Source organism: Barbatula barbatula (assembly GCF_947034865.1).
Source record: "Barbatula barbatula genome assembly, chromosome: 2".
NCBI lineage: Eukaryota > Metazoa > Chordata > Actinopteri > Cypriniformes > Nemacheilidae > Barbatula > Barbatula barbatula.
In genome coordinates this window covers 28,100,589-28,122,560 of record NC_136767.1, presented here as the reverse complement: position 1 = coordinate 28,122,560, position 21,972 = coordinate 28,100,589, and the positions used below count along the sequence as shown (strand labels likewise).

General features: G+C 40.3%; 2 protein-coding genes across 2 annotated transcripts; one reads left to right on the top strand and one right to left on the bottom strand.

Moving 5' to 3' along the window:
• Window positions 1-10: 10 nt before the first annotated feature.
• Window positions 11-3,673, top strand: p2rx2 (purinergic receptor P2X, ligand-gated ion channel, 2; the record flags this gene model as incomplete). Its single annotated transcript, XM_079471841.1, has 8 exons — window positions 11-168; window positions 249-329; window positions 981-1,119; window positions 1,224-1,354; window positions 2,438-2,528; window positions 2,626-2,691; window positions 3,291-3,368; window positions 3,578-3,673. 8 exons carry the CDS (start codon window positions 11-13, stop codon window positions 3,671-3,673), a joined length of 840 nt encoding a protein of 279 aa, XP_079327967.1.
• Window positions 3,674-4,972: 1,299 nt separating this feature from the next.
• On the bottom strand, window positions 4,973-21,832 carry pole (polymerase (DNA directed), epsilon). Its single transcript, XM_079451283.1, has 48 exons — window positions 21,550-21,832; window positions 21,267-21,402; window positions 21,107-21,187; window positions 20,825-20,869; window positions 20,640-20,732; window positions 20,371-20,525; window positions 20,053-20,197; window positions 19,870-19,950; window positions 19,602-19,709; window positions 19,355-19,465; window positions 19,173-19,258; window positions 18,908-19,027; window positions 17,646-17,778; window positions 17,427-17,540; window positions 17,122-17,334; window positions 16,920-17,027; window positions 16,707-16,835; window positions 16,240-16,342; window positions 15,957-16,103; window positions 15,701-15,846; window positions 15,410-15,558; window positions 14,542-14,634; window positions 14,319-14,463; window positions 13,697-13,854; window positions 13,327-13,522; window positions 13,030-13,244; window positions 12,834-12,936; window positions 12,624-12,704; window positions 12,079-12,201; window positions 11,786-11,995; window positions 11,493-11,705; window positions 11,240-11,383; window positions 10,990-11,130; window positions 10,751-10,904; window positions 10,559-10,665; window positions 10,280-10,456; window positions 9,977-10,200; window positions 9,436-9,656; window positions 8,342-8,546; window positions 8,089-8,262; window positions 7,753-7,878; window positions 7,496-7,628; window positions 7,214-7,412; window positions 6,851-6,982; window positions 6,006-6,400; window positions 5,734-5,859; window positions 5,505-5,594; window positions 4,973-5,241 (listed from the first exon to the last, which is right to left on the bottom strand). Exons 1-48 carry the CDS (start codon window positions 21,609-21,611, stop codon window positions 5,140-5,142), a joined length of 6,852 nt encoding a protein of 2,283 aa, XP_079307409.1. The 5' UTR covers window positions 21,612-21,832; the 3' UTR covers window positions 4,973-5,139.
• Window positions 21,833-21,972: the final 140 nt, after the last annotated feature.

Here is a 21,972-nt window from a genome sequence, read left to right as displayed (position 1 = left end):
TGATGACAACATGCGTGAATACCAAAATCACAGTTTAAAATACTTTGTTTACAAACTACGCTTTCGAACAGGTCAGAAAACAGGCAGATGTATACCATACTACAACTACACATTCAAGACCTGCGAGATCAAAACCTGGTGTCCCATCGAGGAATTTGCCGTCATTCGGTACTGCAGGTTATTCGTATAAGTGAAAATGAATAGTAATCTAGCAAATGCACTGAAAATGTGTTTTTCTATCCCTGTAGGGAGGCAGCTTTGGAGCAGGCCATTAATTTCACAGTGTTCATAAAGAATTCCATCCATTTCCCCAAGTTCAAAGTTCTCAGGTTTGTTTCAGCACGTTTCATAAAACGGGTTTAGAGTAAAATGATAAAGCGTTCGAAGTTTCTATATATCGGCTTCAGGTTAAAATTGTATCGGTCACATCAGCATGTAGTGAAAACAACGTATTAACAATGAACTATTAGATAAGAAATAGAATTCAACGTTAAGAATAGGAATGGATATAAAGTTGTAAGATTTAGTAATACACTGGAGAATTACAACACAATTAAATAAGAAAAGATATATATATATATATATATATATATATATATATATGCATGTATAAGTATGCATACGAAATGCCAAGTGCATAATAAAAGATGTAGAGGTGACGCCGACAGTCTGACCATATCGTTCAAGGTCAAAAGTTGGACACACTCGACTATTTTTGTGTTATTTTTAAAAATATTTTGATCGTGACATATCAGATTAGTTTTGTGTATCCAACATACATTTGTTTTTAAATAACTTAATGTTTGTATAGTTGCACTATAGGGAAGTTGTATTATACAGTATATAAGTAATGAATCTTTTACATTCAATACTTCTTGTTGTGTTTAACATAAAGATATACTTTAAGCAGAACGTAACATTAAAGAGCGACCATTCGTGCTACGACTTCAATCTAAAATTGTCTATAATTTCATCTGCAGGGGAAATATTAAACCAAACAAGCCAAAGAAACTGACAAAGTGCCATTATCACCCCGTGACCAACCCTTACTGTCCTGTGTTCAGTCTGGGCTTCATCGCAGAGCAGGCCAGTGAGAAGTTCAGTGAACTTTGCAAAACCGTACGTACAATACAGCACATATTAGCATCTACCAGCACGTTTTGTCTTCTATTAGTCATTTTTGATCTATGTTTGTAGATGTATTTGAATTGTTATGTTTTCAGGGTGGAATAATCGGAGTGGTTATTAATTGGAAGTGTGATTTTGATTTGGATCCCTCCGAATGCGTTCCTACATATTCATTCAGAAGGCTGGATATGAGAAAAGACCTGCCAACCTCAGGCTACTACTACAGGTAAATAACCTTTGGGGTTACGCTTAACCATTTGAAAACTTTACAGTAGTTGTCAGTTTAAAATGATGATCAAATCATCTACAATACAGAATTTGTTATGTTAAAACATATGAGGTTTTGATGTGCTCATATTTTTCACCCCTTTAGCATTTTAAAGCAGATACATCACGACATTAGTTTTTTATTTACAATAATTAACTATAGATGAATTAATAGATTTGATTATTAACTCAAGTTATTCCATTTTCAATGGAGGATTCAAGGATTCACGTCAATCCTTAACACCCCTTGTTACAGCCACCCAGTAAAGAATATATGTCAAGAATTTGACCCCATAATACGCAATGCATTTAAAAATATGCAATCTTAGATTATAATATGTGACCCCTTCTGTAAAATCCTGGGTTTAGTTGCATAATCTATTTGTGATATTAGGATATTATGATAAATACTGAGATTAACGATTTTATTATTTCGCATAAAAATAATTAAAGTTGGCAAGGTTATATTTACACAGAATGTTTCTTGCATTATGGAGGATGAGAATTGACGTTAGTCGGGTTATCACAGACTGCACTGTAAAAAGTCAGATGGAGCAACAGAAATATGGAGCGAAATAACACTTTTTCCATGTAAAATTACACGATACATAATAAATAGTGTTCCCCGTTTTTCTTGTAAAGTTGCTGTATTTTTCTGTAATTTTACAGTTCTCGACCGTATCTCAAAAATAAACTGTAAAAACCTTGGTTAAAAAAATGCAATTTTCTGGCAGCTGGCAAATGTTTCCCCCATTTTTCAGGTTAATTTGCAATCACTTTATTTTTTTAACCATATTTGAAAAATACATGAAATATAATTTTATGTGAAACATCTTTAAAAAATAACTGAAAAATCCTGTTAACATTTTTACACTGTGGGTCACATATTTGGAAAGTGGTTTTTGAAATAAATGCCATGTAAAGTATATTTTTACGGGTAAAAGCGGCACATGTTTGAAACATTACACTTTGAGTACAGAAAGTCCCGAGTAGTTTTTACTACTGAGTATACTGTCAATGTAATTGTCTTTGTTACACTCAGGTTTGCAAAGTACTACGATAAGGATGGTGTCGAGTACAGAACGCTCATAAAAGCTTATGGGATTCGCCTGGATGTTATCGTACATGGACATGTAAGATCATACAGTACAGGAAGTACATTAATGTCTCATTGACATGATGACTGCCTATAAACCTTACACTATATTACATCAGTACATGTCTTTACAGGCGGGAAGATTCAGTCTCATTCCAACCATCATCAGCACAGTCACGGCCATGACATCGGTCGGAATCGTAAGTTCTTGCTAAATGTCTGTTGAACATTTTTGGGCTGAAAAGTGAAATAATCTCACAGTATTGAGACTGATGGCAGACATAGACATCTCACAAATTGCATTATGGGAGGGATCTCAGGTTTCCTTGGGCTTGATCCTTGATGGAAAGAGGCATTTGTGGACCCCTAATGCTTTTGTTCATTCCCGCTCAAAGTCTTTTGTCCAGCCTGTCATCGCTTAACAAATCTGGGCTTATATCTGGATTTTTGTAAATTCACTGCTTAAACATACATTAAATTAAAAGAGACTCTTTAGACTTGTTTGAAGGGAATGCACACCCGAACATAAAAATATTTCATTATTCCTCAGAACCTAGTGTATATTACTTTCTTATGCAGAACATATTTTAGATATTTTGTGTCCATATAATGGAAGTCAATGGAGTCCATTATTGTTTGGCTACAAAAATATATTTGGTGAAAATAGCTTATTTTGTGTTCTGCAGAATAAAGTAAATTATACAGGTTTGAAATCACATGAATGTCAGTAAAATTATGCAAATGATTCATGAAAAAACTATTCCTGCATGTTTAGAAATCTTGTGTTTTTCTCATCTAGTGCTCAATCATCTGCGATTGGATCCTGCTGACGTTCATTGACAAAAACAAAGCTTTTAGTGACAAGAAGTTTGACGATGTAAGTATGGGATCTTTTTTTTAACCCCGGAAAATGTTTGTATTTGACCCAACAATGGGTTAAAACAACCCAGCATTTTTAGAGCGTTTAGAGCAAAGGTTTTAGATCAAATGTTTTAAGATTGTAAATCAATCGCTTGACTGGTAGTGTATATGTATCAATAGCAGGCAAAGATTCCTTTCATTATCCACTTTTTGGTTTTTAATCAGGCATCTAAAGACCCCATCCAGCCAACGACGACTAGCCTGACGCTTACAACCTTTGGCTCCAATCACTCTGACCTCTCAGATGGCGTGCCTTTGTAAAGCACCGACTCCACCCATGCCATTCAATGCCAAGATGAAGTTGACAGAATATTTTTACGTAAAGGACACTGAGGAATACAATCACATACAGCACAAAATGTGTATGTTAACTTAAGCTTTTGATCTGAAGTATCCAAAAACACACATCTCTTAATTCTAGCTTCAATAAATATTTAAAAACTCACGTGCGATAGACGTGTTTGGTATTTCTTTGAAATAGACATCTTTAAACTAGAATCGAGCAATGATGGCAACGGTAAGCATGTGACGTTGAATTATAATCTGAGGTGTCGGTCGAATTTTACAGAAAGTTTTTAACGTTGTTCGATGTCAAGAAAAGCAACCTGCACTTTTATGATTCTAACAGAGATGGCGATATGACGCGAGATGCGGCTTTAACATATATTCAATCTATTTGAAATAACGAAGTTTAAGGCTAAATTTAAGTTAAGGTTATTAGTGACAGAAATGATCAATTCTTTCCACACAAGCGTGCGTCTCTGTTCTGGGAAAGCCTGAATCGTCCGGGAGAAGATGAGGAGAGGGTTTGTTCACAGAGATGAGATGCACTCAACAGTGTTAACCTGATAAGAGCTCCTCCTCTGATATTGCTTACAATAATGAGATTTGGGGGAAGAGAGACTGTGTCTGCCCACCTCCTAAATGTCATTAATAGAAACCTATCGATTTTGTAGCTCACACTTTTGAGGTTTATGGACCAGCCTTTAAGTAATGATAGAGGGTGCGTATAAAACCTCATCTCCCCAGACGGGACAGGTGAGACTCAAATGAGATGCTGTGGAAAATGAACCAACGGTGCACTTTACCGCAGTGCTGTGCGGCTGTTTATCTCTACAACACAAAAGCCTTTTTATTTTATTTTTGTTGATGTGATTTCACGGGTTCTAAATAACCAACCAAACTTTGGTCCAGACTATAACATTTTGGATGGAAATACAGGCATAGACTCCAGGATAATTTTCCGTTATTAAATTATAAAAATCTTAAATTTCCTGACATCCGACGATATGGCGTCTTTGATGACGTAATCGAATCTCTATCGTTGTGGGAAGACAAGTAAATAATATGAATCCATTTCTTTGACTGCGTTCATTAAGCTCAACTTTCAACCCCGAAAAAAAAAAAAAAATCAATACCCAAATGAGCTACTGCCATAGTAACATGAATTGAACGGCACTATGTACAATACATTTGACTAAATAAATATCTCTCAACATCATTTACTACATCGATCAAAACCAGCGTTTTCATTCTGTGAATAATAACGGAAAACCATTTGCACTAATGAATTCTTCATATACAGAAATATTTATTACACACGAGTATATAAAATGCACCACATCCTATATCTCTCACAGTCGAAAATCATTACAAATAACCACATATTTCAACAATAATTTTGTACTGTACAAATGATACAAACATCCGTATGGTAAAAAACTAATCTATGAGTTCATACTAAGCACCCAGTCAATGGTCTCCAGCAGGAAGGTCATGTTATAGTGGGCGGCGATGTTCCGGAAAACGTCTACCTGCTCAGTGAAGCTCTTCACACAAACAAACAAAAAGAAACGACATTACTACACATCAGACCAATATAACAAAAAACAATCTGGTCTTTATAAGTATTCAAGACCCCATAAAATCACTAGACAGGCTCATCACAAGGCTTTATTTTTGATCCTTAAAGATCAGCTAAATATGAATCGTGTCAACACGCAGAAGTGTACAGGGGGTCTCAAGGCAAACAGACATGAAATAAAAGCCGCACAAGTGATTTCGTGAGGTCTTTAAATATCAGCTCAGGTACCTTTGTGGTGAAGGCGAGTTGGAAGTCTCCAGCGCAGCTGCAGTACAGGGGCATGTTTGCTTCTTTCACACCTTTGCATTTGGCACATTCCTATGAAGCGATAAAGTTATTACTTCCTGTTCAATCTACACGTCCTTATTTTAACTACATATTTCACGTTTTTTAAATGTTTTTAAAAAACGCTGCACATGAGGTAGGTGTGTGTAAATGATGTTCTTGGAGTGCCCACCAGGTCTTGAAGTGAGTAACTCATGAGTTTCTTCTGTAGCGCCTCCACAAGCGCCATTTCTATGGACTCGGTTTCATACTGAGCCTGGCAGTTCGAACAAAACCACTGAGGAAGAACCGAACCATCCTGCATGGAGAACAGGGAAAGAAATGAGAGAGGGGAAAATATTTTTATGATCTCAAACAAGGCAGACCGTTAAGCAAATGTTACACATTTGGTACAAATAAAAGCTCGACCTCGATGGCGTTTTAAATGAGGTGTCACGTTCTCACCTGGGCCACCGCAGGGTCTTTGCAGAGGTCGAGGTCACGACAGAAGTTACAGTGATGGCAGATGACCTCAGGCAGGACGTATGACTTGCAGGGGTCACGGAACTGAGCGTCCTCTGAAAATTCACCAACATCGACCAATCGCAGCAGATCGCGCTTCAGTTTGTTCATCTGACTGACGATGTTGGAGTCCAGAGAAAGCACCTGACAGACGTACTTGATGAACTCCAGCGCCGGGTTATTGAGGGGCAGGTGAGAACCAGGAAGAACGGGGAACATCTCTGATGGCAGCGTCACACTGCGGGTGCTTGACACCTTCTTCTGAATCTTCTGAGTGATGGTGAAGAAGTTCTGCGTCAGTTCACTTGACACGTACTCCTGGGAAAATGTGATCAAACCTGACGCAGCGACAGAGAAGAGTAACAAAACACATCAGTCAAATGGTAAAAAGCTGCATATTGTCTTATGCATTTATGGGTGATTCTCACAAAATCTTGGTTTTAAGATGTCAAACATGATTTTCTTATAAAAAATGTTTTCCCTTTATAATGATTTCAAATAATTTATGCAGGTTTTTATTAATCATACATAATTAGAAATAAACTATGAATTATATTTTAATAGAATATGTAAAATTTCCTTATATGTGGAAAACGACATGTATCTGTAATGGGACGGGGACAAAGTTGTGTACACAGCATGAGAATATTAAGTTTTTAACTAAAAAAAGTCCTTTAAAGTAATTAGTTAACATTTTTGAAAAGTACTGGTTGTATTATAGATGGTTTTTAAGTTGACACATCATGCTTAAAATAGTCAATACTTTGAAAAGGACTTGATTATCTTACCAGGAAGTGCGCTAACATCCCCGGTGGGCTGCTGGGATACCTGGGAGCCGCCTCGCCTCTTTATGGGGGTGGCACCAGGGGCATTCCTCCGAAGCTCCTGCCTCATGCTGTGATAGACAGCAGCGATATAGGCTGCAAGAAAACAATTTTATAGGAAGTGGTTTTCAAAGTTTCGTCAATGCTTTTAAATGTTTGGGTGACCTGGTGTAAAAAGAAAAAAACACCTTGCTACACAATTATCATGGCTAGGAAAAAAACACGATATTATTACAATATTGTCAATATCCCTATGGTGAAGGATTGTGCATCTGTACAACAACAATAAGGTTTTTTTGAGAAGCCAAGCAAAACCAGAAAGTGTACCTGAGACAATCATGAGGAAGTACTTCTGACAAGACGCTGTCTGAGGAAGGTACTGCATGATGTTCCAGTTACTTTCAATCAGGTCTTCGACATCATCCGCATCACCATCCTGTTCCTCATCTTCCCCTCTGTTTACTTCATCCTCCTCATCCTCGCTTCCATCCTCCGTTGCTCCATCTTTCTTTTTCGCCTTTCCATCCTAGATCAAGTGTAAACGTTTCAGTTGAACTTCTGGCTTCATTTGAATCATTTCAACGACCAGCTTTGAAAGCATGGTTTCACCTCGCCATAGTGAAGGCTAGAGGGCAGGTTTCCCTTCACTCCTCCGTAGTTCACCGGATCCATCCACAGCAGGAATTCCCAACAGCGTGAGAATGTGATGGACAGAGAGTGGAAGATCTCCCGTGAGTGTATGCTACAGTCCAGAGTAACACAAGACAGAGAGAGAAATGAATCCTGGTAATCGAATGCACAAGATCAGATATCGAATAAGAAGCTTTGCTTTATGAAACAGATTCCGGTGACATTATATAACAGACCTGTTAGTGATGTACTCAACATATGCGATGGCGTCATTAATGCTTCGTTTCTTGGTGCACAGGAGGAGCCGGTTGAAATTTCCATAGATCACAGATGACCCCAGACGCTTAAACTCTGCCACGAGCCTGATGGTCGAGTTAACAAATATTAGCAAATTCAGGTCAAATGTATTCTTAGGTCTTCCTAAACAACATACAATAGTGTTTTTAATCTACTGTATATAAACTTGCTTGGATAACGTTCTTTTCGATGATAACCGGGTAACTTCCAGGCATCATGGTAAAGTGTAATAAAACTTTTGTGAAGGTGATGAAGGTTTAGTGTTGCACACTCACTGTAAGAAGATCTTCTTCATCATGTTGAGAAGAGTGCGATGAAGAGCCGGGTCATACAGGAGTGAACTGGGAGATCTCAGCCAGCGGTAAAAATGCATCACCTGATTATCGGCATAGACGTTGTGATACTGTGTGATCTCTCGAACCCACCCGACAACCATGCTCTTTAGAATCCTGCACGAGGACGGAGATCTCAGATGTTTTCCCACAAAAAGTCAACGTGCATTTACGGCATTTTGTCATATATGCGTACCTGAATGTGTTGGAGCAGAGCGCGGTCTCGTCGTAGCTGGCCACCATGCTTGCCCCCTGATTCCCTGACATCATTTCCTCCAGCGACGCGTGCTGAATGACATCGAAGCTGACGCCCATGCTGGCCCCGCCCTCCATGTCGTTCACATGCTGGGACTGTAGTATGGTGTTGACCGCCAAGCTCTGAATATCCAACTCCACGCAAACTAGAAAAAAAACCAGCTGAAATACTTGTCGATCGGACAGAACGTGCTTTTCACTCTTTTGTTTGACTCTTTGAAAAGAGAAGCACAGTAGGTAAACACCGAAACAGCTGTCCTGTCAGTCAAGGATTATAGTGCGAGCGCTCTAGTTGCTGTTAACTGTCATATCAGTGTTTCCCACAGGATTTTGACAGAGTTGTGGCGCTGGTGACGTCACAAACTAATTAGCATATTTGTGACGTAAACAACGTCATGTTAGCACTTGATATGTTTTTTTCTCATCTCTGATCTGTCACATAATACTGTATTTTACAACTGAATGCCACTTTAACTGTTGCTCAAGTCCTGATTTTTAAACGCAACATCATCAGACAAAATCACATTACATTACAGAGCGGCTATATGCAGTTTGCCCTTTCTCGACAATGTGTTGCTGTATAATGAATGCTTCTTTGTTTTTAAATGCAAGTGACCAAAGGTCCGCCAATAGGAAAAAAGGCGCATGACGTCAAGAGCCTTTCTGCTCAGAGTTGCTCTGGCGCTCCGCCAATAACACGATGCGCCCGGCACGCGTAAACAGCACGCAGAACGCTTCCTGTCAACTGAAAACAATTCAAAAGTGGTGCGTCTAACAGCAAAATACGGGTTCTGTCTAAACGGGCCCGAACACTTCTTTTAGAAAGTCCCCAAATCTTCATATTTGAGAATATTTCTATGTATAATAAAACATAGACAACAAATAAAGACTGGAAATGCGCAATGGAAACGCACAACAAGGTTCTATAAACAAATAATTAAAACCATGACGTCAATTGGCACATGGATCCTCAGCTATTAATAGAGTTTTGCCGTAAACATGTCCAATCGGTGTAGATTGACTTAATGTGCTCACCTGTGGAGTAGCAGCCTTGGCTGTTGATCTCCATGGATGCCCTCTCATCACTCTCCATCACCAGTCTACTGTCGTCAGCCTCTTTCCCCCCGAGGTCCGGCCGTGCCGTGGGCGAAAGCCACAACAGGTGGTTGTGCTTTCTCAAATGACGCGCAAGAAATAGATCCGATCCAAATATAGAAACGTCTTGCGGCAGGTTTCCGACAGGTAAGTGATAATACCTGAAGACAGACAAAGGCCATTTCGGGGCAAAGAGGTCAAACTGACTGTTGTTTTACAGCAAGCGAAGTCTTTGAGAGCTTGACTTCATAACATAAAACATTACTATGTACTAATATAGACGGATTTATCGGACACATGTGCGCATGGCCCAAATCTCCGGTCTGTGTTTGTCAATTGGTCTATACAATATAACAAAGGATCTTTTTGGTGATCAGAAATAAAAACATAGATAAAGGTCAAGATAACATTTCTAAGCAACATTATACAAATGATTATATTAAGTGTTGACTGATCTCAACACTCCAGTTTCAGTTAGTACCTGGCCATATCAAAAGCCTGTGACAGGCAGCTGTCTAGATTGAGGTAGTGTTTAATCATGCGACGAGCCCCGTGACGCTGCCAGTCAAGAACGTTGTAGCTTATCTCGTCAATAACGTGAACCGGCACCACAGGAAACTCCTCCAGGACCGCCATGCCGGAAGCCAGACGCCGGAGATCCCAGTTAGACTGAACGGCAATGAGAGTCGGTCCGCGGCGCTCCTCCTGCACACACGTTATTCTGTTATTCTCCTTCTGTTGTGATTATTGAGCCTCTAGTGGCATTGAGACGTGCTGGTCGTACCTTGTAGTTGAGCAGAATACGCTGCAGAGCACGATAAATCGCTTTGATGTCGTTTTCAGCCCGGACTTCGAACAGATGTTTTTCAGGAGGCAGAAGGTCCTCAGTGGTCTTCTCCAGCAGCGCCGTGCGTTCTGCCCCGTACAGCGTGCTCAGGTTTGGCATCTGGTTACTGCGTACCTGTGGCCGTAATACATGACAGCGTATTATAAACAAAGCAATTCAGATCATCTTTTGGGTAAAGGTCAATTATAAGTTGATAAGGAGAGTTGTGTCGCATACCGTGTCGAGGACAAACACGCTGGCTTTGCGTTGGGAGGGTATGAAGAGCCCAAACAAAGCTTTGTGACCCTGACTGTGATGGTACAGGTAAATGTGCCTTACGCTGCCTATAACACGTACAACACAACATGTTCTTCATTACCATGACACACATCCATCACCAAACAGTGCATTTGGGAACGGTTTTGTAACCTGGCTCGAGGTAGCTGAACTGCGCCAAAGATCTCATCTCTAGATGTTCCAGGTCAAATGTGTCCGCTTCTCTGCCAGCAAGGTCTCTGACCACCTGTTTGTTGACCATACACATGCAGCCCAGCTGGACCAGAGCCCGGAACAGCAGTGGAACCTACAGACATGTTTAACTCTCAATAAGGACAATGTGCCTCTTCACAGCAGATTTCTTTAGAAACTCATTTGGGAGACACACTGACCTGTGTCTCATATACACCCTCAATATCAGGAGCGGCGAGATCAGCATTGATCTCATTGATGTGTTCCTGGTACATGTCCTCGGGAACTGTGTACTGGTACAGGAAATAAGACACACTCGAGCGAGGAAGTATCCTGTTTACCTGGAAAGCAAATGTATTGAGGACAGAAACTCAACTGGGAGCACAACTTGACATTCATCTACATGTCTCCATCTACAATGACCAGAACTGACAGTTTTGAAAATGGCACCTTTTTGCAGGTAGCTGCCTCATCTTGCTTTGGCACTCTTTGATTGACATAAAACACTCGTGGGATGTTGAGTTTCATGCAATGCAGGTCGCTGCCGATTACCGCCCACAGTTTATAAAGTCCTGGGTGATTGGTCTCTGCAATCTGGGGGGGAGTGGTTTAGAAACAAAAAATAAATTATCGACATATACCAGAGGGTGAGTACATAAAAATGATTTTGGGTGAACTATTCAAAGCTGTTTCGCTGACTTACCTGAACAATCTGCCAGGGCATGTCTAGTATACTCCGGGCGGTCCTCCGCAGGAAGCTACCGAGTCCTGTTGTCGGTCCATCACGGATGACTCCTCCTCCGGTTGACTGAGATTCCCCGTCCATCAAACGCCGTCGCTTCCTGCGTTCCTTCCTCTGGCGAATCTGCAGCTCCCATTTTTTCTTATGGTAGCGCAGCCAGACCAGAAGTTCCTCCTGTTCACACATGCATACAAATGTAACAGTTGCCAAATTAAGCTCTTTCAAAAGGATGACTGGTGACAGATCTGTTTTACCCGACTGCTACCAATTGCCGGCGGTGGTCCAAGTATTTCTCTCCAAGACTGAGTGAGCTCCTGGTCTTGTGACTCAGTCTGGCTTTCCCCGCTCTGTGAAATCCTCTTTCTCTTAGTGCTGATGAGTATGGCGGGCTGCAGGGGGCGCAGGTGAGCCCCAAAATCCTCCATATCAGGAGTTTCACCTACTGCGAGAGTTTGTTGGGCCACCTAAAACAGACAAAAGGACAAACAGGTGGACATATAGACGCAGATGGACGGGACAGGGAGAGCGTGAATGATTCTGATGGTACCTGTCTTTTTCCTTCACTGGTAAACAGCTCGCTGATTTTCTTCTGTTTGTAGATGTCATTCTTTTCCAGAAGCTTCTTATGAAGCCAGTCTGGATGGCGGACTCTTGGTACGGGATTTTTCACCTGTAAAAAGAAAACGTGGACGGTCATAACTGGGAACGAAACACAAGACATACAAATGAATAACCAATCAAAACATCTCTGACTCTCTGAACCAGTGAGATGGGAGATACTACCAACGATAATATATATTAACAAGATGTGCCACTGTCAATACAATTATTGGAGAGGAATGCAACGCTCAATATGGCCACTCTAGCTGCCTGAGATGATTCTGATGACTCTCAGGGGTGGAGCTTATGTGAGGTGCCTGCCACCCATGTGTTCATGCGCAATAGCGACTCAGAAAAAGGTTATTTTTAATGTAAGATAAGCTTAGCAAAACCGAAGTTATGTTGCAAATGATCAAAACTGAACTTTTGCCAGTTCATCCTTTACAATGCGAAAGAACAAGAAGGTTTAAGTGAAGGTGAGGGTTCATTTACCTGTTGTAGAGCTGCAGGGATAGTGATGATCTTCTGAATGGCACTACCCAAGCGTTCAATGTAGTAATTCCAGTCCAGAATCTTACATGGGAGTTGCACAAACCAGATATGATAATGGAAAATAAGAATGATTCAACACTCGGTCTCAAAATAAAAATAGCTTATGGCCATAGCTCATAATAACTAATACCAACAGTAAAGAGAACTCACAGATCTGATATCAAGATCATGAAGGCTGGGCATCTTCAGCCATTTGCGAAGGAAATGCTTTTTAACACTTTCCTCTGCCTGGAAAATGGCCAGAGGGATCGCTCTGTAAGGATTCAACACAGTAAAAGGTTTCATTGGGCCCTTTTAGAGCACTGCTTGTATTGAGGTCTTGTTTGTTTGTTTGAGGTTCGTTTACCTCTCGGTGACAGGTGACCCCTCCGGTTTACGGGAGATGACGTATCGACAGCTGAGACCGGCGTCTTTAACCATTTGATCTCCAAGGAACTCCGCGAGACGTTTGGCCGTGCTGATGGACGTGGATTTCTGTTCTCCGTAATCTTCCAGTTTACGTGACATGGAACGGTTTTCCGAAATGAGCTCGAACAGCTCTGCGTCTGGCATGTTAGCAGCCTTGTAGAAAAAACACAGATCATAAAAAAGACTGCAAATACAGCAAGAATTTAAATAGTTATAACTGTTGTATTTCGTTAACCTTGCTGTAAAGCACGTCCAGCCAGTAGTCGGCCACTTTAGCCACAGAGGCGTAAACCTCTTCCAGGGTCGTGCCTTTTAGAAAAGCCTCGAACACTGAAGACTGGAAGATTTTGATGAGCTGAAGTTCACCTCTTCTCTTCACCTCAAAACCCTTCAGCTCAGCCAGAGATCCGTCCTCATTAAACACTGCGTACCTGAACGGAGGATACAAAAAACAAGATGAAACCAATTCTATTACAAGTCAATAGATGTTCAAATGATGTGCACACATATAGTGGATGAAATTGAATTTGAAATGACAATACAAAAGGACATCTAAACAGTGGGATCTGTAAAAGTGCAGCTTGTTGTGGAGCAGCATCTCACACCTCTTCTTCAGCTTCTTGCCTTCTTCTTTGGAGGCAGGTAGAATCATAGCCAGGTACGGCCCATCAACCTCAAAGAAGATGCTGTTCTCAGCTCTGGTCTCGTATGTTAGAGATGCTGGGTCCACAAGCTCCTGATATTGATGATTGGTGAAGCCCTCCTAAAATAAAGGTTCAAAATAGAATCAGGTTCATACAAAAACTGTTGGCAGTATATACTAGGGGTGTCTGTTTCTCTGAAGGTTCAGTCAGTCGAGGAAGGAGGATTGACAGCGTGATATGATCGCCACCTCTGCTAACACGAGCACTATGCAAAAATCGTATAAAGAATCAACCACAGCTCTTTACTATAAGCTTATTTTTGTGAAATTACTGCCTGTCAGTTGAGTACAGAACATTTAGTATTGTTAACTGCATAATACGATTCATTAAAATAGTAAAACGTTTAATTCGAAGGTTGATTTTATTATGCCTAAATTTTTAGCATTTTGTGTTTTTAAGATGAATAACATACATTTTCCCTATATATTTCATGATTACTTAAAAAAAAAAGTCTTGTGGGATAAATCTCGTAACACCCCTAGAATATACTGTAGTTCATTGTCCAAAGTAAAGCACAACTCACCTTGACCATGATATTAAGAATGGCTCCTGGATAACTGATGGTCACTTTAGGTTTCTTTTCGTTTGTAGACTTGATGACAAAGTTCTCAGGGAAGGTGTTGGGAAGGACACACCAGATACCATCAGTGTCAAGCTCCAGAGGCCTCCTAAAGCATAAATTCAACCAAGATCAACAAACTGAAGTGAGATGAATCACGTCTGGAATGATGATGTAGGATTCTGACCCGATCTGCTCGATGAGCTCTCTGGCCTGGGTGATGATGTTGGCTCCAGTGAAACAAACTATCCCTGCCATCTCCATTGAGTACCACCGAGCCCTGAGGAACACAAAACAATGCATTAAGTAAAATAGCAATATACACATACATTACAACATCGGGAATAAAAAATCTTCCGTTCTAGGACTGAATAATATAGAAAAATTACATCTTTAAATCTAAATCTGATAAAACTTTAAATTGACCCTGGACCACAAAACCAGTCATGGGGTCAGTTTTAATTCATTATCTGAAAGCTATAAATAAGCTTTCCATTGATAACAAACCATTTCTATAGGACAATATTTGGCCGAGATACAACAATTAGAAAATCTGGAATGTAAGGGTGCAAAAAACAATGAATATTGAGAAAATGGCTTGCAAGTTGTCCATCAGAGGTGCTTTAGCAGGCTGTTACTAAGAATAAACAGGTTTGTTTTAAGGCTCTCTATTGGCTTACCGTTGTGGAGAGTAGATGAGCCCGAAAGAGGATACTTATTATCCTAACGATTTTTGGCGTACAATAACAATATCAATAATTTTGTCACATATAATGTTTTTTTGGCTATTGCTACAAATTTATTAGACTGGTTTTGTGGTCATACTTGTATAGCGGTAGAAGTTGACATCTGCTCAGCTTTTATTCTATATCCTTTACAAACAAATCTCATCAGCCGAACAACCTTACTATATTAAAACCAATACAGTTCAATAAAACCCTATTCGTAGGTATGGGGGCACATAATTGGGGGTTTCTTTACCAGCAACCACATGTGTAAAAAAAGTTATTTTATGGTCTCGATATGGAGTGTTTACGATAGTGATTGTTCTGTACCCTTTTCTCATGACGTATCCGTAGAAGGAGTTGAGGATGCACTTGTGTGCCAGCTGTAGAGACTCATAGAGAATCTCCATGTTCTTACAGCGCTTTGCCTCTGCCGCGTCCCCTTTATCCTGAGCTGAAGACAGCTTCTTCTTCCACACCTCCACAGAGAACAGACGGTAAAGAAGAGTATCACTCACAACCCTTTTTTTCCAAATAAGTTGCAAAATATGGTTAGATTGCTAAAACTAGAAGTACAGTTAGAAACAGTAGACCAGACTTCAGAATGTCTCTCTCCAGTACCTTGTGGAGACCTTTGAACTCGTATCGCCGATCTCTGAAAGCTCGAACTGTGTCGACATAAAATGAGTTCTCTCTCTGACAGATGGTAGTGACTTTCTCCTCCAGTCTGGTCAGATGAACTTTTTTGTAAGCTTTTCTGCAGTAGTCTAGAAAACAGGCAGAGAGACCGTTCATTTCTAGTTACATTTCACAGGTTTTATCTTACAGAAGTACATCATTTTAGGTTTTCTTGGTCTTCAAACAAGAGTTTGCTGACCTCCCAAGCGTTTCTTCTCGTGCCGCGCCTGTTCCTCTCGGTTGAGCCCGTGGAACGCTCGAGGAGGGCCGTTAGGAAAAAGGGGTGGAAACTTCTCGGACTCCAGCTGTTGCTGTATGCGATGAAACTCACTCCGACTGGCTGGCACTAGCAAAAAGTTCATTTAAAGAATAAGCACACTGGAAATTCAAAGTGCTGTACAAAACTACGCATAGCTCATTTAACGACGGTTATATTTTTTACAATTCACAAAGATATGCAAAAAAATTTTTGAATGACATACTGATCTCGCCCCTCCACTGCCATGCCATTCTGCGCTGACAGTTTGCACCCGGCTTATTAAAATCACAAGCGGCACAGGTGGCTTCATCCACCATCGCGGACGGCTGGGAAAGTTAAAGAAAACCAAGATCTTCTATTTACTACATTTGCGTCTGTATCCCAGGGAACATGTACTGATAAAAACATGCACATTCAAATGATCGTTGCTTTGGATAAAAGCCCCTGACAAATGCATAAATGTAAATAAACATCTAGCAAGAGCAATATTTCTGAGTTCATTTAATAGTCATTCTATGATAATCAGAAGGAAATAATTACACAAAAGAATACATCTGTTTTATTGCATCTGTGCTTTTTGTTGTACTTGTGTTGTTCCATTTGCTTCTATTGTTCACCTCATTTGTAAGTCGCTTTGGATAAAAACGTCTGCTAAATGACTAAATGTTAAAACTGATAAATGTAACAAACCTGTAGTCTGTTGGTAAGGATGATGTTGGGGTACATGGCCCCCACATCCAGATGGTAAATAAGAGGACACTCGATTCTGTTAGGTACTTCCTTCAGAGATATCAGCTTCTTCTTTATCTCCTCACACACCTAAACAAAGAAGAATAACAGGACATGTTTTCTCATTAAAGAGCCATTTGACAGCTCATTAAAAGTAAACATACTCTGACTGACCTCATTGAAGTTGGTGACCTGCTCGAGTGGAATTTGCTCCTCTTCCTCGATCGCATGGCGAAGGGTTCTCTCCACCCTCTGAAGCAGGAAGTCAAACGCCGCTGGATTCTGTCAAACAACATTGAATTATGCATTGACAGCAGTTCAAACTAAACAATTTTGAGATAAACGAAAAATTCTGATCCACAAAGTTCTCAATAACCATTTTAAAGCGACAGGGGATGTCACTTCGAAACACTCCTGATTCCAGAGCCTCTACGTGACCCCCCACGTATGTCTCAGAGTCGAGAACATGACCATCTTCCGTCAGCTTGTTAAACACCTGCTCCTGTTTGTTTGGGAAGACGATATTGCCGTGGAACGCCTGAACCATCAGCAGGGCTTCACACAGGGTGCCGGAACCTTTACGCAAAACCTGTTTTACAAACACAAAAAAACAAACTATTTCCCTTTTTCTGTTTCATCAGTCTTGAAATGAAAAACGTAGGATACGGAGTGAATACAGACCTCATCAGGTTCCATAGGAATAATGGTGCAAAGGGCAAAAATGAAGGGGTGAACATATTTCATGTAAAGGTAGTATGTGGCCACAGCGTCAGACACGGAGTAGGTGGCCAGAGTCTGCGGAAAAAGAAACGTAGACATTAATACGATTTCTGTCGCATCATTCCAGGAGAAAACAGAAAGTTGATGAGTAAATGTTTGTGTAAGCGAACAGACGAGCACCTGTGGTTCTTCATTAGCCATACGGCACATCTCCTCTGGGTCCAGCTCAACAGGGTCATAGCTTAACTTGGCTTTCGCTGCAGCCTTCAAATTATGACTTCCAACAGGCAGGTAACTGTCTCTCTTTACCCACCTAAGGTAGAGAGAGAGAGAGAGAGCATATGAATACAAATGTCAAGTCATTATAACGTCAGTGTTCCCCACCGGATTATGAGACACTTGTGGCGCTAATGACGGTGTTTGGTGTTGGCACCTGAAATTAGTTTTGCTTTCCGTCACATTTTACAGTATTTTAATACAACTCAATGTTATTCTCACATATTATCTGTTCTGTTTATCAGACATAGAACGAGTATAAAATAGTGCCTTAACACACCCCAATAACGCCTTGTGTCTAATACAACCAGCTGTCACTTTAACTTCTGTTGTCGTCTGACAAAATCACCATCCATACACATTAAAGAGCGGCTATGTGCTTTGGCTATATTACTTATTTGTCTCATACTGTACTTACAATTGGAGCATAAAGGCTAACTTGGATCATGAGAGAAACACTTGGGCCAATCATATAACAGCGTCTAGTCTCCTTGTCTGCGTTCCATCCAATCCGTTGAAGCTGCAGCGATAGCATTGGCTGTTAGGAGTTTTTAGCTTAAGGTGAGGGGGTTTGGTATGACTTTCCGTGCAGGCATTTAGAGGTTTCAGTTCGATGACGTCACTGGTGCAACAGGCAGGCGTCCAGACTTTGAAAAAGCCATTTTGCTTTAATAATATAATTTATAAAACGGCAACGATGTAACGCAGCTGTAATGTATAGTTACATGGGCTTGGAACTATAATCTTATTACCATTTTTACATTTATAATGCTTTAAATTATTCCGTTACCAAACTAAAGTGACGCTTTTATGCCCAACTGGCACTTGGTGTAGAGGGTGGCGCTGCACGTAACATGAGAGAGAGAGAGGCGCTGAGCATCAACATGCTGCTTAAAACTGCAGCATGTTTAAACAGTTTTAAATAGTAAAATAATAAAGGAGAATCATGAAAAATCTATTTGTGGGTTAGTGTTGATAGTGTGGTGGGCTGTCACAAACAAATAAATGTATGGGAAACACTGAAAGTCATACGAAAGCAAAGGTTCAACTTAGGTTTTTCATGATATGAAGTTAAAATGTTTTGCTGATTTCTTTAATATCCATTGAGCTGGGTGGCTTACATCCAAGATAATTATTATTATAGAACACACAACAGCCACTCTTACCTGAGGCAGTCCATATGAATGGCGTGGCTGGCTTTATACTCCCCTTGATTGTCCTTCTGGAAACCGATCTCTTGATACATATTCAGGCCATGGTGAGCCGCCCGGGTCTCCACAAACGGCCTGAAAACAAGGACACATACATTTACCATCACACACAAGATACGTAACTAAACACAAATGATGCAGTGTGTAGCAGACCAAGAAAGAAAAAACAAAGAATGCTTCTGCATGAGGTGTTACTCAAGACACACAAATCACATCCTACCAGTCAAAGAAGTCTCCATTGTATGTGACAAAAATGTTGGGCTTGGTCTCATGGACGTGTTCAAACCATCTCTGGATGAGAGAGGCCTGTGGGCAGACAGAAAGATAAAAAAACATTCATTAATGTAATTTTGTAACACAAATCAGTACATAACAGGCTTTTTGTAATTTAAACAAACTAACCTCATCAGGTTCATTGAATATAGTAAAGGGGCCTTCGTACTCGGGTTTTGGGGTGAACTCAAATTCCTCAATGTCCTCCGAGACAATTTCTCGGTTTGTGATGAGGAAGCCCTAAAAAAAGATTCAATTAAGACACTATTACAGCTAAATCGTATTAATCACCAGTAAGGGAAATAGTTGGGCTCACATGCATTTTCAGACACGTGTCGTGCACAGTTCAGAGAAAGATTCCAAATGTAGGACCTACCTGTCCGTCTATCATGTATGAGATCATCATGATCTGGTCAGTTTCAGCATCAGGAAACTTTAGTGGGAGCTTGGTGGTCTCAATATCAAATGCCAACACAACAGGATCCTTAGAGACAGAGGAAAACATTGCCATGCAATTAATCACAAACTGAGATATGTCAAATAAACATTATATTTATTAATAGACATTTCTTTACATGTTTATTTTTGGAAAAAAAGTACTGTTTCTCTTAAAGGACTCACAAAGCATTGGATAATACACTTACAGGTCTTTCTACAAGATCTTCCCTGAGCACGATCTCAGGTGGATAAGCACTTCCTCTGTACCGCACATTATACCAGTGAGCCTAACGATGAATGCAATAAACACAAACACTGTAAACTGCAATATTAAACACTTGACGAACTCTATGTTGATCAGTGCACAAGCTTATGATCACTATGCTTACCACATGAATCTTAAGGTCAATGGCTACACGAACGTGATAAGGCACATCATATTCCCGCATGTCTACGATGTTGTCGAGCTGTTCAGTCATCTTCTTCGATGAACCACCCTCATCTTCCGTCACAACACTCCCACCAGCCAGAGCGCTGAAACATGAAGAAAAAAAGTTATCAGAATCAAAATATTTATCAATTTGTAATAAATCTCCACAACTGATACATCTTTTTTTCATGCTGATATTACAAAGGTATAAAAATTAAATCATACTTTTTTTTCACTACAACACTTAACCATCTTACTACCCTGACACAGTGCATACCTGGATAACATGCTGGTATAGGCATCATTGGACTTCTCTCTCTCCCTGTTCTTACGGATAGCTGGCGAGATTTCTCTTTTGACTTTAATAAGGTCATCCACCGTGTTGAAAGAAAGTTTAACGTAGTTCCTCTTCAGTCCCACAAGATGATTCGCCTTTAAAGACAGTCACACGATGGATAAATGTTTAAACATCTCATGAGCCGAAATAGAAATATTACGGATGTTGTGAATTATGTAACAGTACCAACAGACGCCTCCTTTTCTTACCAGATCTAAGTCTTCTTTGACAATCATTTCAAGTTTCGCCACTTTCCCTTGGAACTTCTTTGACAGAAAGGAGATAACCTCCCTCTCACAGTTCTTCCAGAAAACCGAAAAACAAATATAACTTGATCCATCTATTCTTGTATCTTCAAAGCTTTTTGATTCGAGTAAAATAGTTAAAAACTCACCTTTTTGGTAGCTAAATAGAAATATGGCTTATAGGGAAGGGCAACCTGTCAGGGCAGGATTACACAAAAAGTCATATTGGCAACCTCGGTTGTTATAATAAGTTATAGTTTATGTCAAAGTGGAATAAAATCCCCCAAATACATTCATTCTACAATATTAAAATCGCGCAAAAATTGCACTGTAACTTAATTAAATGCTGTAGTGTTTTATTTTTAACTTTAAACAGTAGTATACAGGCAAAGTAAACTAGATTTGGACAGTCGTTCTCAGTTCTCACACACCTTAAATCTGTTTCCATCCTCCTGTATGAAGTAGTAGTCCACCACACTGATCATTCTCCTGTCATCGTCCAAGATCTCGGTCTAAAAAATAAAACCATACTAAAAACTCATAAAGCCACGAGCACATCACACTGACAGGCTTTCTTATATTCAGTATTACCGGGTGCATGTTGATCAGCCAGCCAGTCTTCTCCCCGGGCTCTTTCATCCGCTCAAAGCCGAAGCGCTCGTCCATCGTATCGGTAAACTGACTGCGCTCCAGCCGTTTGACAGCGGACAGGGCAGAAGCATCTTCACTATTAAAAGCAACAAAGTCAAACTGACTGCAACAAGAACTGGATTATAACAGAAACAACAGCTGGAAGACTGCACGAGAGGAGAAAGTGATGGACAGACGACATAAACATCGCAACATTTCAGTCAATAGTATTATAAAGACTTACTGCTGGTTGTCCTGATCACCTCCCCGGTCTGATTTATACCGTCCACTGTTTTGTAGAACCATAGCTGACAGGAATGTCCAAATCCCACAGAACAGCTAGCACGTACAGAAGATTAGCCTTCACTAATATGACGATATTTAACAAACTGCTATAATATATCCCTCTTTTTTCAATAAAAGTAAAGAGAAGTCGTATGTCTTGTAAATGTACACACAATACATATGGTTAACTGGATTTTGTATTATTCTTGTTGTGATGTATCCCCGCTGTTCATTGTCACTATGAAGTAGAAATTTGGCGCGTTTTGTGTCATTGCCGCGAGCTCCGGTCATCTTCCGGCTTTGTTCCCGCCCCGTTTACGGGCTAAACCAATGAAAACGAACGTCATGCAGATCTATACATTACATTATTTAACATAATCTG

Coding starts and splice junctions, on each gene's coding strand:
- pole (XM_079451283.1), bottom strand. CDS start 21,611: ATGGTTCTACAAAACAGTGGACGGTATAAATCAGACCGGGGAGGTGAT. Junction 19,259..19,354: donor TATTCAATGAACCTGATGAG/GTTAGTTTGTTT, acceptor GTCTGCCCACAG/GCCTCTCTCATCCAGAGATG. Junction 13,245..13,326: donor TGGACGTGCTTTACAGCAAG/GTTAACGAAATA, acceptor TTTTTCTACAAG/GCTGCTAACATGCCAGACGC.